Source organism: Oncorhynchus keta, chromosome 34 (assembly GCF_023373465.1).
Source record: "Oncorhynchus keta strain PuntledgeMale-10-30-2019 chromosome 34, Oket_V2, whole genome shotgun sequence".
Classification (NCBI taxonomy): Eukaryota; Metazoa; Chordata; class Actinopteri; order Salmoniformes; family Salmonidae; genus Oncorhynchus; species Oncorhynchus keta.
The window spans coordinates 26,564,079-26,584,553 of NC_068454.1; the positions used below are offsets into that span (position 1 = coordinate 26,564,079).

The window sequence follows — 20,475 nt, forward strand, 5'->3', positions numbered from 1 at the left end:
CAACCTCAACCCAATTGAGATGGTTTGGGATGAGTTGGACCGCAGAGTGAAGGAAAGGCAGCCAACTAGTTCTCAGCGTTTGTGGGAACTCCTTCAAGACTGTTGGAAAAGCATTCCAGGTGAAATTGGTTGAGATAATGCCAAGAGTGTGAAAAGCTGTCAAGGCAAAGGGTAGCTACTTGGAAGAATCTCAAATATAAAATATATTTTGATTTGTTTAACATGATTCCATATGTGTTGATGTCTTCACTATTATTATACAATGTAGAAAATAGTAAAAATAAAGAAACTTTTGAATGAAAAGGTGTGTCCAAACTTTTTACTGGTACCGTGTGTGTGTGTGTGTGTGTGTGTGTGTGTGTGTGTGTGTGTGTGTGTGTGTGTGTGTGTGTTTACTAACAAGCAAAATATATCAATCCAAATTGTGTAGCAGCCATTTCATGACTGGAAAGAGACATCTGAAACAAAACATCAAAAAGTTTAATGACATTTGGAGATTGTCAAGCCAAGCCTTCAATTCCTGGTAGGTTTATAATGTAGGGAGGGATGTATTTTCTGTTTGTCAAGATTGACCTAGTCTATTGTGGTGTTGAAAACGCAAACCATGATATGGAAGCGCTCGAAGTCGGTATGCTTTGTTTGGTTTACAGTACAAGGGGTGGGGTTATGTGAAAATATTTTTAACATCGGAAATATGGGTTTTATATAACACCTTGAGTTGGTCCAGCCCCCCAGTAAATGTCGAGCATGCAGCTCCCCATGTATTGTTAAGATTGACAACTTTTGTTGTGAGGCTTTTTTTCAGGGAAATCTGACGACCCGGAAGTGATGATGTAAGACTAAGCACTAGCAGCTAAACTAAAGCATAAAGCTAGCAACACACGGGCAAATTGCATTGGTTTCGCTGGCCTAATAAGTTATATACCTACATTAACATAGTGGTGGAGGGGCAAAGTTCTCTCTGTGCGCTGTGATTATGAAACAGGAGTTCAATCACTACTGGTGTCAGCTTCGCTGGACATAAGATGGCGACAGAGCTGAGACGCTTTTGGAAGCTTGGGTCATTGAGCCGTATCTGCACCTTCTCCCTTCTATTTCTGTTTGTGCATTGTCATACGTGTAAACATCAAGTTCCTTCTCTGTCGGAGGTGAGTGTCGTTATCGCTTGCTTACCAGTTATTTTCTCGAATGGAATCGATGCATAGCTGAGGTACTTTGCGTGGGGCGCTCGAGCCATGGCTATAGGGACGTATCAGATATAATGTTAAAAGGTACCGAGTAGGGATGATGGGTATTTTGGGGGCTGTGAAAATGTTACATTACACAAAGGTTAACTAATTTGTTAAATGCAATTACATTTATTATTTACACGAAGAGCGCTGTATCAAAATAAAGCTAATATAACACCGACCTCAAATACTTTCTACATGATACATTACTACCGCTACTTTTCTTTCAACAATGTTTCTTGTAGCTTGTCCATAAGGTGTACCTGAAGTCTGAAAGATTAACCAAAAGAAGCTCTGATCAACAATTGAAGATAACGATAATTAATGATTCAAGTGTGGACAAGTAAGTACATTGTTTTCTTACTATATAATTGTCATTTTGTAATATGTGTGTGCCAGGCTTTACTGTAAGCTGGTTATTATAAATACATGTTGTCTTCTTCCAAAGGTTAACTTCAAATAAAAGAAGACTGGTGAAGGTATGTATTTGTAAATGAAGTCAGATATTTTCCATTGACATACAGGACAATCGGTATTGGCATGTATATCACGGCTATGACAATGTTACCTTTGTGAAGTTTTGTTGCTGCTGGCTAATATTATGTTGTGTATCCTTTTTAGCTGGTTAATAAACACTACCTTTTTGTTTTCTACAGGATAAACTGTTTTCACAAGCAATTGATTATCTACAGAAGGCATTTCAGGTTCGCCGGTAAAGTTCTCACCTCCCATCACCCTCCAGCACAGGCCATTAACACGATCACCCTCCAGCACAGGCCATTAACACGATCACCCTCCAGCACAGGCCATTAACACGATCACCCTCCAGCACAGGCCATTAACACGATCACCCTCCAGCACAGGCCATTAACACGATCACCCTCCATGCATTTTTCTCTTGCATTGTAAAATGTGTTTCTGTTCAGACAATCAGTATCTGAGGAAGAAAGATGACCCTCACCGCTACTGCCAGGGAGCATGTGCAGACATCACTACGTGTGGACCTGTCATTGTTCCTGAGCATCATCTACAGGTCAGTCTACGCCACAGAAATTGGAACATGAGGTGTAGTGACAAAGTAGGTTGGTTGATAGACTAGTTATTAGTAATACCAGGTCTCAAGTAACTTACTTAGTCAGTGTTGGTCACTGTTATTAACATGTGATTTCTGGTAATGATTTGTTATTAATAAAACATGGAAAGTACATCGTCATTATAGGTGCCAGTCCTTCCACTGTTCCTCTACGCATAGGGACAATGTACCACCAGGCACCCGTGGACCAGTTATGGGATTAGCTAATGCAGCCTACGCCAGTTCAGTGAAATTTGAATTATGATAGGCCTTCGGTTGGAGTGCCTATTGTCCCACTTTGAGGTTGTGTGCAGAACTGACAGCCTCAAACAAGATTAGCACTTCCGGTTCATGGGTCATTTAAGACAGTCCAGAAGCTTTTGTCTTCTAAACTACCTCTATTGCTTGTTACTCACCTTTTTTAGCTTGGCCTTTTTAACCAGTGATAGTATTGTTCTTTTAGACATCTATTTAATAACTTTAAATACAGTATTATTTGATTTAGCCTGAAGACATAATAGTTAGCCTCCATGTTTACATGCTCCACTCTGTTTCCTCTATATGTTATCTACTCACCTGGCTTGGTACCATTGCCTCCTGCTTCTATCTTCAACAGGTCTCTCTTGTAAAAGAGATTATCTCAATGAGACTAAACAAGGTTAAACTGAAACCGTCCTCAACACGCATATGATCCAACTGTCTGCGTGGGATTTGAATTCCAGCCACATTGGTCTTCACACCCTTCCCCTGTCTCCCCCTGCTCATTCCGTTTAGTCCTAGCAATAAAACATTTAAAAAACTCATACAGTTGAAGTCAGAAGTTTACATACACCTTAGCCAAATACATTTAAACTCTGTTTTTCACAATTCCTGACATTTAATCCTCGTAAAAATTCCCTGTCTTAGGTCAGTTAGGATCACCACTTTATTTTAAGAATGTGAAATGTCAGAATAATAGTGACTTATTTCAGCTTTGATTACTTTCAGCTTTTATTTATTTCATCACATTCTCAGTGGGTCAGAAGTTTACATACACTCAATTAGTATTTGGTACCATTGCCTTAAACAATTTAAACTTGGGTCAAACATTTCAGGTAGTTGGGTGGATTTTGGCCCGTTCCTCCTGACAGCTGGTGTAACTGAGTCAGGTTTGTAGGCCTCCTTGCTTGCACACACTTTTTCAGTTCTGCCCACAAATCACACATTTTCTATGTGATTGAGGTCGGGGCTTTGTGATGGCCAATACCTTGACTTTGTTGTCCTGAAGCCATTTTGCCACAACTTTGGAAGTATGCTTGGGGCCATTGTCAATTTGGAAGACCCATTTGCGACCAAACTTTAACATCCTGACTGATGTCATGAGATGTTGCTTCAGTATCCTCATGATGGCATCTATTTTGTGAAGTGCACCAGTCCCTTCTGCAGCAAAGCACCCCCACAACATGATGCTGCCACCCCCGTGCTTCACGGTTGGGATGATGGTCATTGGCTTGCAAGCATCCCCCTTTTTCCTCCAAACATAACGATGGTCATTATGGCCAAACAGTTCTATTTTTTGTTTCATCAGACCAGAGGACATTTTTGTCCCCATGTGTACGATCTTTGTCCCCATGTGCAGTTGCAAACCGTAGTCTGGATTTTTTATGGCGGTTTTGGAGCAGTGGCTTCTTCCTTGCTGAGCGGCCTTTCAGGTTGTCGACATATAACTTGTTTTACTGTAAATATAGATACTTTTGTACCTGTTTCTTCCAGCATCTTCACAAAGTCCTTTGCTATTGTTCTGGGATTGATTTGCACTTTTTGCACCAAAGTACGTTCATCTCCAGGAGACAGAACGCGTCTCCTTTCTGAGCGGTATAATAGCTGTGTGGTCCCAAGGTGTTTATACTTGCGTACTGTTTGTACAGATGAACGTGGAGGATGCTCTTGCCAGCACACTTGGGTTCCAACATGTACGCTGCGGCATGAATGGACTTCAGGCAGAAGTCTTCACGCTTTTTGATGTATTTTAGAACTGCAGTTTCCTCTGCTTGGAGCAACAGTGAAGTGGGCAGAGCAGTACGGATTTCTTCTCGTACAAATCTGCAAGCAGAGTCTGAACATCAGACAGGATGGCATTGTCTCCCTCAATCCATGCAATGGCTACTGCTATAGGTTTCAGGAGTTTCAGGCTGCTTTACCACTCTCTCCCAAAATACATAATCCAGGAGGATCCTCTTGATGGGGCTGTCCATATTGGCAGACTGTGATATGGCCATTTCTTGGAGACAGACCTTCCCCTCCAGGAGACTGTCAAACATGATGACAACACCACCCCAACGGTTGTTGCTGGGCATCTTCAATGTGGTGTTCGTATTCTTCTTACTTTGCTTGGTGAGGTAGATTGCTGCTAGAACTTGATGACCCTTCACATACCTAACCATTTCCTTGGCTCTCTTGTAGAGTGTATCCATTGTTCTCAGTGCCATGACGTCCTTGAGGAGCAGATTCAATGCATGAGCAGCACAGCCAATGATTGTGATGTGAGGGTAGGACTCCTCCACTTTAGACCAAGCAGCCTTCATGTTTGCATCATTGTCTGTCACTAGTGCAAATACCTTCTGTGGTCCAAGGTCATTGATGACTGCCTTCAGCTCATCTGCAATGTAGAGACCGGTGTGTCTGTTGTCCCTTGTCTGTGCACTTGTAGAATTCTGGTTGAGGAGTGGAGATGATATAGTTAATTATTCCTTGCCCACAAACATTTGACCACCCATCAGAGATGATTGCAATACAGTCTGCTTTCTCTATGATTTGCTTGACCTTCACTTGAACTCTGAACTCTGCCTCCAGCAAATGAGTAGATAAAGCATGTCTGGTTGGAGGGGTGTATGCTGGGCGAAGAACATTCAGAAATCTCTTCCAATACACATTGCCTGTGAGCATCAGAGGTGAACCAGTTGCATACACAGCTCAAGCAAGACATTAATCAGTATTTACTTGACTACGTTCCTTCATTGAGTCAAAAAAACTTCTGATTCCAGGAGTACCATGAGCTGTTGCTATCGATAAGGTGTCTGATTCATCATTTTCACCTCAAAGAAGTAGAGGGACTTTTGTCAGAGGTTGCTTGTTGTGAGCGCTGAGGGAACTTTATGCACTTGGCCAGATGATTATGCATCTTGGTTGCATTCTTCACATGATTTGGCACAGTATTTGCAAATGTACACAGTTTTTCCTTCTACATTAGCTGCAGTGAAATGTATTCACACATCAGATAGTGCCCGTGGCATTTTCCTGTAAAGATTAGAAAAAAATGAGTAAAAAAACAAATACAATTCCATGTACAGATAAATAGAAAAGCAGTTAGATTAGATTAAACCTCCTTTTTTTAAACACTCCTCAGTTAGCAGGCTCAACAAGCAAGCTAAAACTCACATGGTAGCAAAAACAAACTAGCAGAAATTGTTAACAAGTTAGAAATTATTTAAACACACTTTGCTGTAGGCTACTATTTACTAGTTAACAAATTGATGTATGTCGTATAAAATATATTCACCCCACACAGTATTGTAATCAAAATTTACCAGAAAGCATGTAGTCCTTGGCTCAGACAGTGTAGTAGTGTGGGCTCAATAGTATCTCATTAGTGTGCAAGATCTTGAGAATCAGCTGTACATGTGATGGAAGAATGCACCGTGCATGCAGAGGGTTGCAATTCCATTGAATTGGGGATAGTTTAACCAAAATATGCCACAAGATCTAGAATTGCCGTATGTCAAATCGAATCAAATTTGATTAGTCACATGCACCACAGTTGTTAATTACGAGCCCCTAACCAACAGTGCAGTTTAAAAAAAAATATGGATAAGAATAAGAGATGAAAGTAAATAAAGAGCAGCAGTAAAAAAAAAAAAAATATATATATACAAGATGGTGCCAGTACATAGTCAATGTGCGAGGTAACCGGTTAGTTGAGGTGTTATGTACATGTAGGTAGAGTTAAAGTGACTATGCATAGATAACAACAGAGAGTGGCAGTGGTGTGTAGGGGGGCAATACAAATCGTCTGGGTAGCCATTTGACTAGATGTTCAGGAGTCTTGTGGCTTGGGGGTAAAAGCTGTTTAGAAGCCTCTTGAACCTAGACTTGGTGCTCTGGTACCGCTTGCTGTGTGGTAGTAGAGAGAACAGTCTAAGACTAGGGTGGCTGGAGTCTGACAATTTTTAGGGCCTTCCTCTGACATCGCCTGGTATAGAGATCCTGGATGGCAGGAAGCTTGGCCCCCGTAATGGACTGGGCCATTTCCAATACCCTCTGTAGTGCCTTGGTCAGAGGCCGAGCAGTTGCCATACCAGGCAGTGATGCGACCAGTCAGGATGCTCTCGATGGTGCAGCTGTAGAACCTTTTGAGGATCTGAGGACCCATGCCAAATCTTTTGTCTCCTGAGGGGGAATAGGTTTTGTCGTGCCCGCTTCACGACTGTCATGGTGTGCTTGGACCATGTTAGCTTGTTGGTGATGTGGACACCAAGGAACTTGACGCTCTCAACCTGCTCCACTGCAGACCCGTTGATGAAAATGGGGGCATACTTGGTCCTCTTTTTCCTGTAGTCCACAATCATCTCCTTTGTCTTGATCACGTTGAGGGAGAGGTTGTTGTCCTGGCACTCTGACCTCCTCCCTATAGGCTGTCTCGTTGTTGTTGGTGATGAGGCCTACCACTGTTGTGTCATCGGCAAATTTAATGATGGTGTTGGAGTCGTGCCTGTCCGTGTAGTCCTGAGTGAACAGGGAGTACAGGAGGAGGAGGCTGAGCTCGCACCCCTAAGGGGCCCCTGTGTTGAGGATCAGCACGGCGGATGTGTTGTTACCTACCTTCATCACCTGGGGGCGGCCTGTCAGGAAGTCCAGGATCCAGTTGCAGAGGGAGGTGTTTAGTCCCAGGGTCCATAGATTAGTGATGAGCTTTGAGGGCACTATGGTGTTGAACACTGAGCCGTAGTCAATGAATACCATTCTCACAGGTGTTCCTTTTGTCCAGGTGGTAAAGGGCAGTGTTGAGTGCAATAGTCTGTATCATCTGTGGATCTGTTGGGGCAGTATGCAAATTGGAGTGGGTCTAGGGTTTCTGGGATGATGGTGTTGATGTGAGCCATGACTTGCCTTTCAAAGCACTTCATGGCTACAGACGTGAGTGCTACAGCTTGGTAGTCATTTAGGCAGGTTTAGGCAGGTTACCTTAGTGTTCTTGGGCACAGGCACTATTGTGGTCTGCTTAAAACATGTTGATATCTTCCCAATAACTTGTCCATTTTATTGTCCAAAGATTGCATGTTTGCTCGCAGAATTGAGGAAGTGGGGGTTTATTCGATCGCCTCCGACTTCTCAGCAGGCATCCCGCTCTCCGGCCTCTCTTTCTGCGCCTTCTCTTCATGCAAATCACGGGGCTCGGGGCCTGATCCCGAGGGAGCCGTATATCCTCGGGCTCGTCAGTCGTGAAAGAAGAAAAAGGGTTCTGCTAGTCTGTGGTGAGTAATTGCAGTCCTGATGTCTAGAAGGTATTTTCGGTCATAAGAGAAGGTAGCGGCAACATTATGTACCAAAAGAGTATCCCACAAAAAAGGTTCACTGTTATAAGCTAACTTTATTTTTTGCAAAATTCCCAAAATTCCCGAGCTTAACTTCCCATGGAAAATTTCCAGAAATTTAGGAGACAGTTTAAGGAAGGATTTGTAAGCCTTTAGACAATTGAGACATGGATTGTGTATGTGTGCCATGCAGAGGGTGAATGAGCAAGACAAAATATTTAACTACGGGGTATGGTAGTAGGTGCCAGGCACACCGGTTTGAGTGTATCAAGAACTGCAACGCTGCTGGGTTTTTCATGCTTAACGGTTTCCTGTGTGTATCAGGAATAGTCCACCACTAAAGGACATCCAGTTAACTTGGCACAACTTTGGGAAGCATTAGAGTAAACATGGGCCAGCATCCCTTTGGAATGCTTGACACCTTGTAGAGTCCATGAATTGAGGCTGCTCTGAGGGCAAAAGGAGATGCAACACAATATTATGAAGGTATTACTAATGTTTTGTACACTCAGTGTATGTGCTCATATAGGTTCATTTATTAATCTATTCATAATAATAAATACTTACCCTGTTTGTATTGATAACAGAATGAAGCAATGACTGGATCTCACACCTGGAACAGGGTTTTTTTTAGGCTCACCTTGGCCATCATGGAAGACACAGGGTAGGGTTTCAGACTGTTATATGGAATACAATAAAATAATGACTTTAACCTTTTATGTCATTTCAAGAGCTTTGACTATTAAATGACTTGAAGGCTCTTTTTGGGGGGGAATTGGTGTGATTTGGTGTGATTTGGTGTGCATTGGTGTGCATTGGTGTGCATTGGTGTGCATTGGTGTGCATTGGTGTGATTTGGTGTGATTTGAAGGTACTTGACTTTGACATATGATTTGTATTGAAGTTCAAGAGTTTACCTGACTTGATGTACAATGTTACCCATCATCTATGTTTTCTCTAGTTGGTACAGAGCCAACTACAGCATGGCAGAGAGGCTGGACTGGGGCAAAGGCCTGGGCTGTGACTTTGTGATGAAGAGCTGTACATTCTGGATTGAAAGGCAACGTCAGAGGTAAGGGGGTATCTAATCTCAGTTTAGGTTTCTTACTATACACAACTGACTGAAAAATCTAAACGTCTACGAACATAGCATGCCCCTAAACCAATTTAAAGTATTACTAGACGACACACCCTTGACACACCCTTTTCTCATATGGGTCATTACATTTGATTTCAATCACTTTCACACACCCATTTGATTTGAACGAAACCTTCTATACATATTTGCCCATGGTAGAAGTGGGACCTGAATGCTAAAACATTTAGGAGATAAGAGGTGCGCAAAGGTGTTTGTTGTTTGGTTAAGACACAGTATGCTTTTGAGTACAGGGTGGGTGTCATGTTTTGGCTGATAAATGTACTAAAATGGGGAAACAACTTTACATTTCAGCTTTCAAATGGTAGCACAAAGATGGTTGGAGGCCCACACATCAGAGAATGTTGACTAGAATGGAAAGATCAGTTTAAAATTATACTGTCAATCTTCCACAGGAAACCTACTGAAATCATAGAAATATACAGTCACCGGCCAGTTTATTAGGTACGCCCATCTAGTACGGAACAGCGTAAATTCTTTGGGGATTGGAATTGTTTTATAATCATATATAAATAAAAAACATTCCAGAAGGTGCCCGGCCCACCACAAGGAGTCGCTAGATCACAATGAGCCAAGTACAGAAACCTAGCCTAAAACCCCAAACAGCAAGCAATGCAGGCGTAGAAGCACGGTGGCTAGGAAAAACTCCCTAGAAAGGCCAGAACCTAGGAAGAATCCTAGAGAGGAACCAGGCTATGAGGGGTTGCCAGTCCTCCTCTGGCTGTGCTGGGTGGAGATTATAACAGAACATGGCCAATATGTTTAAATGTTCATAGATGACCAGCAGGGTCAAATAATAATAATAATAATAATAATCACAGTGGTTGTCGAGGGTGCAACAGGTCAGCACCTCAGGAGTAAATGTCAGTTGGCTTTTCATAGACGATCATTGAGTATCTCTACCGCTCCTGCTGTCTCTAGAGAGTTGAAAACAGTAGGTCTGGGACAGGTAGCACGTCCGGTGAACAGGTCAGGGTTCCATAGCCGCAGGCAGAACAGTTGAAATTGGAGCAGCAGCACGGCCAGGTGAACTGGGGACAGCAAGGAGTCATCAGGTAGTCCTGAGGCATGGTCCTAGGGCTCAGGTCCTCCGAGACAGAGCATACTTAAATTCACACAGGACACCGGATAAGACAGGATAAATACTCCAAATATAACAGACTGACCCTAGCCCCCCGACACAAACGACTGCAGCATAAATACTGGAGGCTGAGACAGGAGGGGTCAGGAGACACTGTGGCCCCATCTGACGATACCCCCCGGTCAGGGCCAAACAGGCAGGCTATAACCCCACCCACTTTACCAAAGCACAGCCCCCACACCACTAGAGGGATATCTTCTACGTGTAGGTATGTACGGCAGGACCAAATCGGAAAGATCGGTTGGAGCAAGCCCATGTAATGCTTTGTAGGTTAGCAGTAAAACCTTTAAATTAGCCCTTGCCTTAACAGGAAGCCTGTGTTGAGAGGCTAGCACTGGAGTAATATGATCATATTTTTGGGATCTAGTTAAGATTCTTGCAGCCATGTTTAGCACTAACTGAAGTTTTAGTGCTTTATCCGGGTAGCCGGAAAGTAGAGCATTTCCTAGAAGTGACAAAAGCATGGATTCATTTTTCTGCGTAATTTTTGGACAGAAAGTTTCTGATTTTTGCAATGTTACATAGATGGAAAAAGGCTGTCCTTGAAACAGTCTTGATATGTTCGTCAAAAGAGAGATCAGGGTCCAGAGTAACGCCGAGGTCCTTCACAGTTTTACTTGAGATGACTGTACAACCATGAAGATTAATTGTCAGATTTAACAGAAGATGTCTTTGTTTCTTGGGACCTAGAACAAGCATCTCTGTTTTGCCAGAGTTTAAAAGTAGAAAATGTGCAGCCATCTACTTCCTTATGTATGAAACACAGGCTTCCAGGGAGGGCAATTTTGGGGCCTCACTATGTTTCCTCAAAAGTTCATGAATTTATCAATGCTGAAGTAAAAGCCATCCTCTCTTGGGGAATGCTGCTTTTTAGTTAGCTTTGCGACAGTATCAAAAAATACATTTAGGATTGTTCTTATTTTCCTCAATTAAGTTGGAAAAATAGGCTGATCGAGCAGCAGGCTCTTCGATACTGCACGGTTCTGTCTTTCCAAGCTAGTTGGAAGACTTCCAGTTTGGTGTGGCGCCATTTCCTTTCCAATTTTCTGGAAGCTTGCTTCAGAGCTCGGGTATTTTCTGTATACCAGGGAGCTAGTTTCTTATGAGAAATGTTTTTTGTTTATAGGGGTGCGACTGCATCTAGGGTATTGCGCAAGGTTAAATTGAGTTCTTCAGTTAGGTGGTAAACTGATTTTTGTATTCTGATGTCCTTGGGTAGGCGGAGGGAGTCTGGAAGGGCATCTAGGAATCTTTGGGTTGTCTGAGAATTTATAGCACTGCTTTTGATGATCCTTGGTTGGGGTCTGAGCAGATTATTTGTTGCGATTGCAAACATAATAAAATGGTGGTCCGATAGTCCAGGATTATGAGGAAAACCATTAAGATCCACAACATTAATTCCACGGGATAAAACTAGGTCCAGAGTATGACTGTGGCAGTGAGTAGGTCCGGAAACATGTTGGACAAAACCCACTGAGTCGACGATAACTCCAAAAGCCTTTTGGAGTGGGTCTGTGGACTTTTCCATGTGAATATTAAAGTCACCAAAAATGTGAATATTATCTGCCATGACTACAAGGTCCGATAGGAATTCAGGGAACTCAGTGATGAACGCTGTAAATGGCCCAGGAGGCCTGTAAACAGGAGACATAAAAAGTGATTGAGTAGGCTGCATAGATTTCATCACTAGAAGCTCAAAAGATGAAAACATAGTTTTTATGTTTTTTTGTTGTTGTAAATTTATATTTGCTATCATAAATGTTAGCAACACCTCCACCTTTGCGAGATGCGTGAGGGATATGGTCACTAGTGTAACCTGGAGGTGAAGCCTCATTTAACACAGTAAATTCATCAGGCTTAAGCCATCTTTCAGTCAGGCCAATCACATCAAGATTATGATCAGTGATTAGTTCATTGACTATAACTGCCTTGGAAGTGAGGGATCTAACATTAAGTAGCCCTATTTTGAGATGTGAGGTATCACAATTTCTTTTTCAATAATGGCAGGAATGGAGGTGGTCTTTATTTCAGTGAGATTGCTAAGGAGAATGATTTCCCACTCCTCAATTGTCCAGTGTTGATGATCGCGTGCCCACTGGAGCCACTCCTTCTTAATTTTAGCTGATAACCCGGTGTGGTCGTCTGCTGCCATAGCCCATTCATGACAAAGATCAACGAGTTTTGCATCCCGAGATGCCGTTCTGCACACCACTGTTGTACTACGCCGTTATTTGTTTGTGGCCTGCCTGTTAGCTTGCATTATTCTTGCCATTCTCCTTCGACCTCTCTCATCAACAAGTTGTTTTTGGCCACAGCACTGCTGCTAACTGGATGCTTTTTTGTTTGTCTCACCATTCTCGGTAAACCCTAGACACCGTCATGCTTGAAAAGTCCAGGAGGGCGGCCGTTTCTTAGATACTGAATTCTGCCAAATAGCACCGACGTTTATACCATGCTCAAAGTCGCTTAGGTCACTCGTTTGGTTCTAACATTCAATCAAACAGTAACTGGATGACTGTCTGCCTGCTTTATATAGCAAGCCACGGCCGAGCGTAGTTTACGCATTTTGTGACAATTGATGTTAAAGGTTAATAAATTACTTTAGTAATTTTTTTAAATCAAGAAATGTCAAATAGTTTGACAACCCTGTTTTTATAAGCTTTTAAATGATATCAAACTCAACAGTTTCTTTTCCAGTGATAAAGATGTGGATGTCTCATGGTAGAGTGGGGAATTCAAAATGGATCAACTTTGAGCACCTGTGTCTCCTAAATGTTTTTTTTTGCATTCAGGTCCCCCGAAGTCCCTTTCTGACCATTTCTACCATGGGCAAATGTGTATGGAACGTTTTGTTCCAATCAAAAGGCGTGCAGTCTAAAAATGACTGAAATCAAATGGAACAAATCATATGTTGATATTTCTGTGAACACAAACATCAAGCCATTTGACGCTTAAACTCGATTAGAAATTCACTGTAACCAACAACAATAAAAACATTTTAAATTAGAAACTGTGGCTCAACCTGACCTAACCCTCATGAGTTATTGATTTTCAGTCGTAAAGTGGTGACCCTTTACTGTGACACAGTGCGAGCCACACCCCTTCAGCTCACCTGCAGGCAGGACCAGCTGGCAGTGGCCGTCTGCAACCTGCAGAAGTACCCTCAGGACCTACCCCTGGACTACCAGGTAAATTGCGAGTCTCGCAATGCCATCCTTCATAGTCACAACCTAGAAATCGAGGCTATGACAATAAACCCAGTGACGATAACATGACGCGAGCAAGACTCTGTCAGAAACCTATTGGACCACTACAGGGGATTATAAGATAAACATAAATATTACAAGCAAAGTTTGTACCTTTTCGACAAAGGCAACAAAAACAAATTTGAAATGGTCTTTATTTAAGATGTTGACCAATTGTGACCAGCATAGTGTTAAGTACACCCCATACAGTAAATCTCTTCCTCCTCCTCTCCGGCAGTACTTTGACCATATCCCTGAAGTCTCTGTGATGGATCTGGCCTCCTACGGTGGAGCTGTGGAGATAGCTGACTACTGTTCCTTCAGCCAGGAGTTTAGCTGGCACCTGAGTGGAGAGTACCAACGCAAGTCCTACTGCAGGGTCCAGGAGAACCAGCCCGGTAATATCCTTTCCCTTCTTGCGTTGTTGTTGCCTCTTGGTTCCTCAGGCCTTGGTTCATGTACTCTGAGGCTGTTAACTCACTTGAAGGTTTGCAAAATTCAGGATATTTTCCTAGGTTTTCCAGAAATCCCATTTGTAGAATTTCCTGTTCCCTTTCTGCTTACTCCATCCCAATCCTGGGAATCTTCCAACTGGGATTTCTGGAAAATCTGGGAATTTTGTTTCAGGAAAGTTTTGAAAATGTTGCAACCCTACTTACTAGTATGCTACCTGACACACTGTTTCCAGATTGGTGGAGGAACTACGGAGCTGAGCAGTATGGTCCAGACTCAGTGTGTTTGTACCAGAAGACTGCCTTCGTCATGGAGCAGTGTACCAGACGCATGACCTACCCTGACTGGGGAAGTGGCTGCTATAAGGTAATGCAGAATAAGTAACAATCTTTAGATATCTCTGTAATCTATGTTTTGATGCTTCATCCATATAATACAAGTCTTCTTAATAACGTTTACCACCGTTAAGTCTCATGCTTTTATCATATGAGCTTACAAAATCACAAATTCAGTTAAATTACATTTTTGTGTTGTGGGTTAATGTAACCCTATTATAGATGTGCGACAGGCAGATATATATATACATTTTGAAGTGTCCCATACAACAAAAAACTCATACTTAAATGTTATATTGTTGATGTTTCCAGATCTCTTGCTCTACCCAGGGTCTGACGGTGTGGTTGGAGGACACTGCGTACCAGTGTGTACGTACGGGTCAGCTGCTGAGCGTCAGTGTGCGTGTTAATGACTGGGTATACAATGGGGTTCTCGTCTGTCCTGCCTGCTCAGACTTTTGTAGCGCCTGCCCTCTACCACAACAGCTCCCGCCCCTCAATACCACCAAGAGAATTCCTATTGGTGAGTTCCCTTGCCTGTCTTTCCTACCTTGTCCTTTCCACATACATGCGCACACTCACATTATATAACTATGTACATTATATAGACCTCTTGGTACTAAGGAAGCTTTTTGCCTCTCTTCCAGACCCTTGCTCCAGTTCCTCCAGCTTAGTGGTAACTCTGTCTTCTACTGTTCAACTTCATCCCTGTGTATGTGGAACTAACTGACTGTCTGGTTGATTGGCTGACTAACTAACTGTAAGGTTCTCTCTCTGGGACTGCGGCCCAAATGGAACCCCATTCCTTAAATGGGCCTATGGCCATAGGCCCTGGCCAAAAGTAGTGCTCTATGTAGGGAATAGGGTGCCATCTGGGACGCAATCTGGCAGCCCGTTTTGTAGTCGACCATACTTGGCCATCCCACAACCTCAGGCATCCCATTCCAGGGTTCCACAGTCCAGTTGGAAAGGATTCGATCCTTGGAAAATCATCAAGGAAAAGTCAGGAAAGTTGTTTAGGAATCAATCACATTAAACCCACCGTCAGGGAAATGTGTGACACTTTTGAACAAATGTTTCGTAAAACAAAATTCAGTGCAAAATATGTATTTTACATATGTATTTAAGTTTAAATGCTTGAAAGAAGGATATCTTACCACAATACCTTATCAGTCCAGTTTAGACACATTTGTACAGCCTAGAACTTCTTTTAATGCTGCAGTTTTGGAACAGACAAAGACCATGGCCCATTGTGAATGACGTTCATGAAATTGCTAGATACTTTCAGAAAAGGGGAAAAATAAGCCATTGATTGCACTTTTCTTTTTGTTAAACTAACAAACGAGGCACCAGTAAACTAAGCAAAATCCGAAGAAGCCATACCCCAAGGGTAGCTAGATGATCACGGTGAGGTGCCGGTGCTACTTTATGTATGACCCCCTATCCTAACACTAAGACATACTATATTCCCCTCAGGGGTACTGTAACATATTCAGGTTCCTAGTGTTGTCATGTAGGGTTTGTTACATTCTTAGAACTCATATGAAACATCTACATTTTCAGTTAGCATTTTTATAGCAAGTTATCAGATGATTCAATGCCAATCAATGTAACAATGCAGTATTTAAAATGGATAGCAGATTGTTATTAGCGTGTATTTGTTTCCTGGTGAAAGGTCCATATCTGGCAAACTGGGAAGGTGCTCTAACAGTTTGATTGTCTTAGTTAGGCCCTTAAAATATCCATTTTGGTGTGATATTAGATGCATTTGATGATTTTGTAGATGCATGCGTGAAGATAAAGGTGTATCTGAAATGAAAATGGCACTAAGACTGTTTCACAGTGCAATAAAGTTACAGGCAGGCCAATAGTGATGATACTTGATGTAGATTGTAGTTAACTTTATTATTTTATGATTTTCATAAATAATGGACTAATATATATTTTTAAATAACATTTTACTGGTGAGGGAGGGAATAGGGCTTTTTATATTAATACGTTTGTTTGATGCCTTTAAATCCTCTATGACGAGCCAGAGATGATGTGGAATTCACCTTGTACGTATTATGTGTCTCATGTGGGAAAATGAATTGAACAGCCATAATGTACACCTTCTGAAGTGAATAGGGACTTCCCAGTTTCAGATACTCTTTCAGCTTCACAATTGGTCAGGGCATTATTCCATAGTACCTATAATGGAATATATGTAGTAATGCAATTGTATAGTACTTACACGCAGTTATACAGTAGGACTTGCAGCTATATATTCAATTTAAAGTTAAGGGGATAAAAGGCATCAAGTACTATATGATGGTTATATGCCTCTAGTATTCCAGTGCATCTGCTATAAGCCCACTGTAATGTAGTGTTGACATATTTGACTCGAGTGACTTGTTATTTTGTAAGTTTGTCTAATTTCAGTTGATATGGTATGCTTTTGCCAAATTTTAATGTTCCTCTATTAGTGAAGTAACATCAGTTAATTTAGCTATTTAACTTGAATCTTGTAAGTTTCATGGTGTAGGGTATGGCTTTTATAAATACGGCATTCAAATGGTCCCTCTTCTCTAAGCACTCCACTGAATATTGAGTCATTAATTTGAGCATACACTTGGTATGAAACAATTTGGCAACCTTACATTTTTGGTTTATGTGATGTGCCTGGGGTTGGATTTTAACATGCATTGCAAATGGCATTAACAAAACCAACAGATTCCAAGGTGGCAGGACACTGAAGACTAATAATGCCATGTCTATCTGAAGTGTAGTTTAACATGGCCTAAAACCAAACGTGTCGAACAGTACTCTGATAAGACTACAGTTAAAGAAGTGCCACTGACATGCCATGTTATATTGTTTATGGTCCTATGTAGTAACTTATTGTTAGGTTAATAATAGTATTATGGTTTTTATGCTACTGCTGTTTCTGAAGATATGCAAAAGTGATTGCAATAACTGTGATAAACAAATGAGCAGCTACTGATTTTTTTTTTTCTCCCCCCGTTAGTTTAAATATATGATTTTTTCCCCTATATAGTAGGCCTAGATCTTAAGAAACTTGTTGTTTTTAAGTTTAATTATGGATCCAGTTGTATTTGTATTTTGTGGGTCATTTTGCAGCTGCTTCTAGATTTTTGGTTTTCTGTATGGTTGCCAACAGGGTCTACATCAATTATGGGAACATTTGTATTTCATCATGAGAAGGAACAAAACTGTAATGTGTTGAGACTACAAAATGGCTGTGTGTGATTGTTGGTGTATCTGTTAATTGAGATTACTGTACCAGAATGCTGCTTAAGGGAATAGTTTTAATATTGTTTATGGAAAAAACAAGTTAGATTAATTTACCTTTTTTGTAATTTGTACCCATGCAATTGTCTGTATTAGAATTACTTTTGTTTTTTTAGTTACATTCCAGGGCTACAAGTGAAGGATGGCAGTGCTTTCATTTGATCTTTTTTATGTTGTACGAGAGGTGTGTGTGTGGAAAAGGTGTTGATTAAAAAAGTGTTTTACAGTATCAGGGAAGCAGGCAATAAATGTTGTACAGTAGGATACTTCTCCTTTTCTTACAGCTTACTGGTGGCAATCTTCTGATTGTCATTGCGAGTGAATATGAAAAGAATGACATTTACAAATGTTATTTTTCTCAACATGAAGAAACATATGTTTGTTTGAAACAGTACAAAAATGAAGAATATACATTTGAAGTTGGAAGTTTACATACACCGTAACTCAGTTTTTCACAATTCCTGACATTTTATCCAAGACAGGGAATTTTTACTTGGATCAGTTAGGATCAACACTTTATTTTAAGAATGTGAAATGTCAATAACAGTAGAGAGAATAATTTATTTCAGCTTTTATTTCTTTCAGAACATTCCCAGTGGGTTAGAAGTTTACATACACTTATTTGGTAGCATTGCCTTTAAATTGTTTAACTTCGGTCAAATGTTTCGGGTAGCCTTCCACAAGCTTCCCACAATAAGTTGGGTGAATTTTGGCCCATTCCTCCTGACAGAGCTGGTGTAACTGAGTCAGGTTGTAGGCCTCCTTGCTCACACACACTTTCAGTTCTGCCCACACATTTTCTATAGGATTGAAGAAAGGGCTTTGTGATGGCCACTTTGATACCGTGACTTTGTTGTCCTTAAGCCATTTTGCCACAACTTTGGAAGTATGCTTGTGGTCATTGTCCATTTGGAAGACCCAAGCTTTAACTTCCGGAGTGATGTCTTGAGATGTTGCATCAATATATCCACATAATTTTCCTCCCTCATGATGCCATCTATTTTGTGAAATGCACCAGTCCCTCCTGCAGCAAAGTACCCCCACAACATGGTTGCCACCCCCGTGCTTCACGGTTGGGATGGTTTTCTTCGGCTTGCAAGCCTCCCCCTTTTTCCTCCAAACATAACGATGGTTGTTATGGTCAAACAGTTCTATTTTTGTTTCACCAGACTAGAGGACATTCTCCAATATTTGTCCCCATGTGAAGTTGCAAACCGTAGTCTGCCTTTTTTTGTCGGTTTTGGAGCAGTGGCTTCTTCCTTGTTGAGCGGCCTTTCAGGTTATGTCGACATAGTGCTCGTTTTACTGTGGATATAGATGCTTTATTACCTGTTTCCTCCAGCATCTTCACACGGTCCTGTGCTGCTGTTCTGGGATTGATTTGCACTTTTCGCACCAAAGTATGTTCATCTCATGGAGACAGAACGCTCCTTCCTGAGTGGTATGACGGCTGCGTGGTCCCATGGTGTTTATACTTGCATACTATTGTTTGTACAGATGAACGTGGTACCTTCAGGCTTTTGGAAATTGCTCACAAGGATGAACCAGACTTGTGGAGGTCTACAATCTATTTTCTCAGATCTTGGCAGATGTCTTTTGATTTTCCTATGATGTCAAGCAAAGAGGCACTGAGTTTGAAGGTAGGCCTTGAAACACATCCACAGATACACCTCCAATTGACTCAAATGGTGTCAATTAGCCTATCAGAAGCTTCTAAAGCCATGACATCCTTTTCTGGAATTTTCTAAGCTGTTTACACTAAGTTGACTGTGCCTTTAATCTTCTGACCTACTGGAATTGTGAAACGGTGAAATCTGTCTGTAAACAATTGTTGGAAAAATTCATACACAAAGTAGATGTCCTAACCAACTTGCCAAAACTATAGTTTGTTAACAAGAAATTTGAGGAGTGGTTGAAAAACAAGTTTTAATGACTCCAACCTAAGTGTATGTACACTTCTGACTTCAACTGTACCTGAAATATTTGCTTAATGTACAGAGACCAAAGATATTTTTATGCAGAAATCTAGGGTTTTCTATTGTACATAAATTGCAACAACAAATCCTGTTAACTTAGCAATATATTGAGTTGTTGCACCCTATTTTTTGACCTCAACAGCCTCAGTTTGTTGTATGAACCACATGGTGTCGAAAGCTTCCTATGTTGACTCCGATGCTTCCCACAGTTGTCAAGTTGGCTGGAATTTCCATTGGGTGGTGTTCTTGGTACCAATTTCCATTGGGTGTGAAACAGTGTTGCAGTTCTTGACACACTCAAACTGGTGCGTCTGGCACCTACTACCATACACCATTCAAAGGCATTTAAATATTTTGTCTTGCCCATTCACCCTCAATGGCATACAGACGCAATCCATGTCTCAATTGTCGAGGCTTAAAAATCCTTCTTTAACCTGTCTCCCCTTCATCTACACCGGTTGCAGTGGATTTAACAGGTGACATCAAAAACAGGGATGCAAATTAGTCACGTTTTGAATCCAAAATAGGTGACCTATGTAATTCGTGTAGATCCGACGAGAAAAGGTTGGGAGGGGGGTTTAGACAACCAACTTGCACGGAACCCAAACCGGCTGCACGCGTGCACTATCGTGCAGAAATGTATTTTGTCCCCCCCCCCACACCAAACGCGATCACGACATGCAGGTTAAAATATCATAAACTCTGAACCAATTACATTAATTTGGGGACTGGTCGAAAAGCATTAAACATGGATGGCAATTTTAGCTAGTCAGCTTGCACTTGCTAGCTAACTTTAATTTGTCATATTTAGCTGGCTTGCTGTTGCTAGCTAATTTGTCCTGGGATAAACATTGAGTTGTTATATATATATATTATTTTAACTGAAATGCACAATGACCTCTACTCTGACAATTAATCCACACATAAAACGGCCAACCAAATAGTTTCTAGGCATCTCTCCTCCTTCCAGGCTTTTTCATCTTTGACTTTATATGGTGATCGCATTT

General features: G+C 41.4%; 1 protein-coding gene across 7 annotated transcripts; it reads left to right on the forward strand.

The window, feature by feature from the left end:
* The first annotated feature begins 415 nt into the window (after positions 1-415).
* LOC118366883 (leishmanolysin-like peptidase) lies at positions 416-17,756 on the forward strand. 7 transcript variants are annotated; one of them, XM_035749690.2, is made up of 13 exons: positions 416-1,148; positions 1,475-1,572; positions 1,678-1,708; positions 1,886-1,941; positions 2,156-2,262; positions 7,610-7,811; positions 8,459-8,535; positions 8,833-8,943; positions 13,224-13,356; positions 13,652-13,811; positions 14,102-14,232; positions 14,514-14,724; positions 14,849-17,756. In XM_035749690.2, exons 7-13 carry the CDS (start codon positions 8,468-8,470, stop codon positions 14,929-14,931), a joined length of 897 nt encoding a protein of 298 aa, XP_035605583.1. In that variant the 5' UTR covers positions 416-1,148; positions 1,475-1,572; positions 1,678-1,708; positions 1,886-1,941; positions 2,156-2,262; positions 7,610-7,811; positions 8,459-8,467; the 3' UTR covers positions 14,932-17,756. The 7 variants fall into 7 exon arrangements, with proteins under 7 accessions (XP_035605583.1, XP_035605586.1, XP_035605587.1 ...); XM_035749693.2 differs by having other exon boundaries at positions 7,673-7,811; XM_035749694.2 differs by having other exon boundaries at positions 7,676-7,811.
* Positions 17,757-20,475: the final 2,719 nt, after the last annotated feature.

Excerpts from the sequence above, each read along its gene's own strand:
- LOC118366883 (XM_035749690.2), top strand. The coding sequence starts at position 8,468 with ATGACTGGATCTCACACCTGGAACAGGGTTTTTTTTAGGCTCACCTTG. Across the intron at positions 8,536-8,832 it reads GCCATCATGGAAGACACAGG|TTGGTACAGAGCCAACTACA; the intron begins GTAGGGTTTCAG and ends TGTTTTCTCTAG. Across the intron at positions 14,233-14,513 it reads GGGGAAGTGGCTGCTATAAG|ATCTCTTGCTCTACCCAGGG; the intron begins GTAATGCAGAAT and ends TGATGTTTCCAG.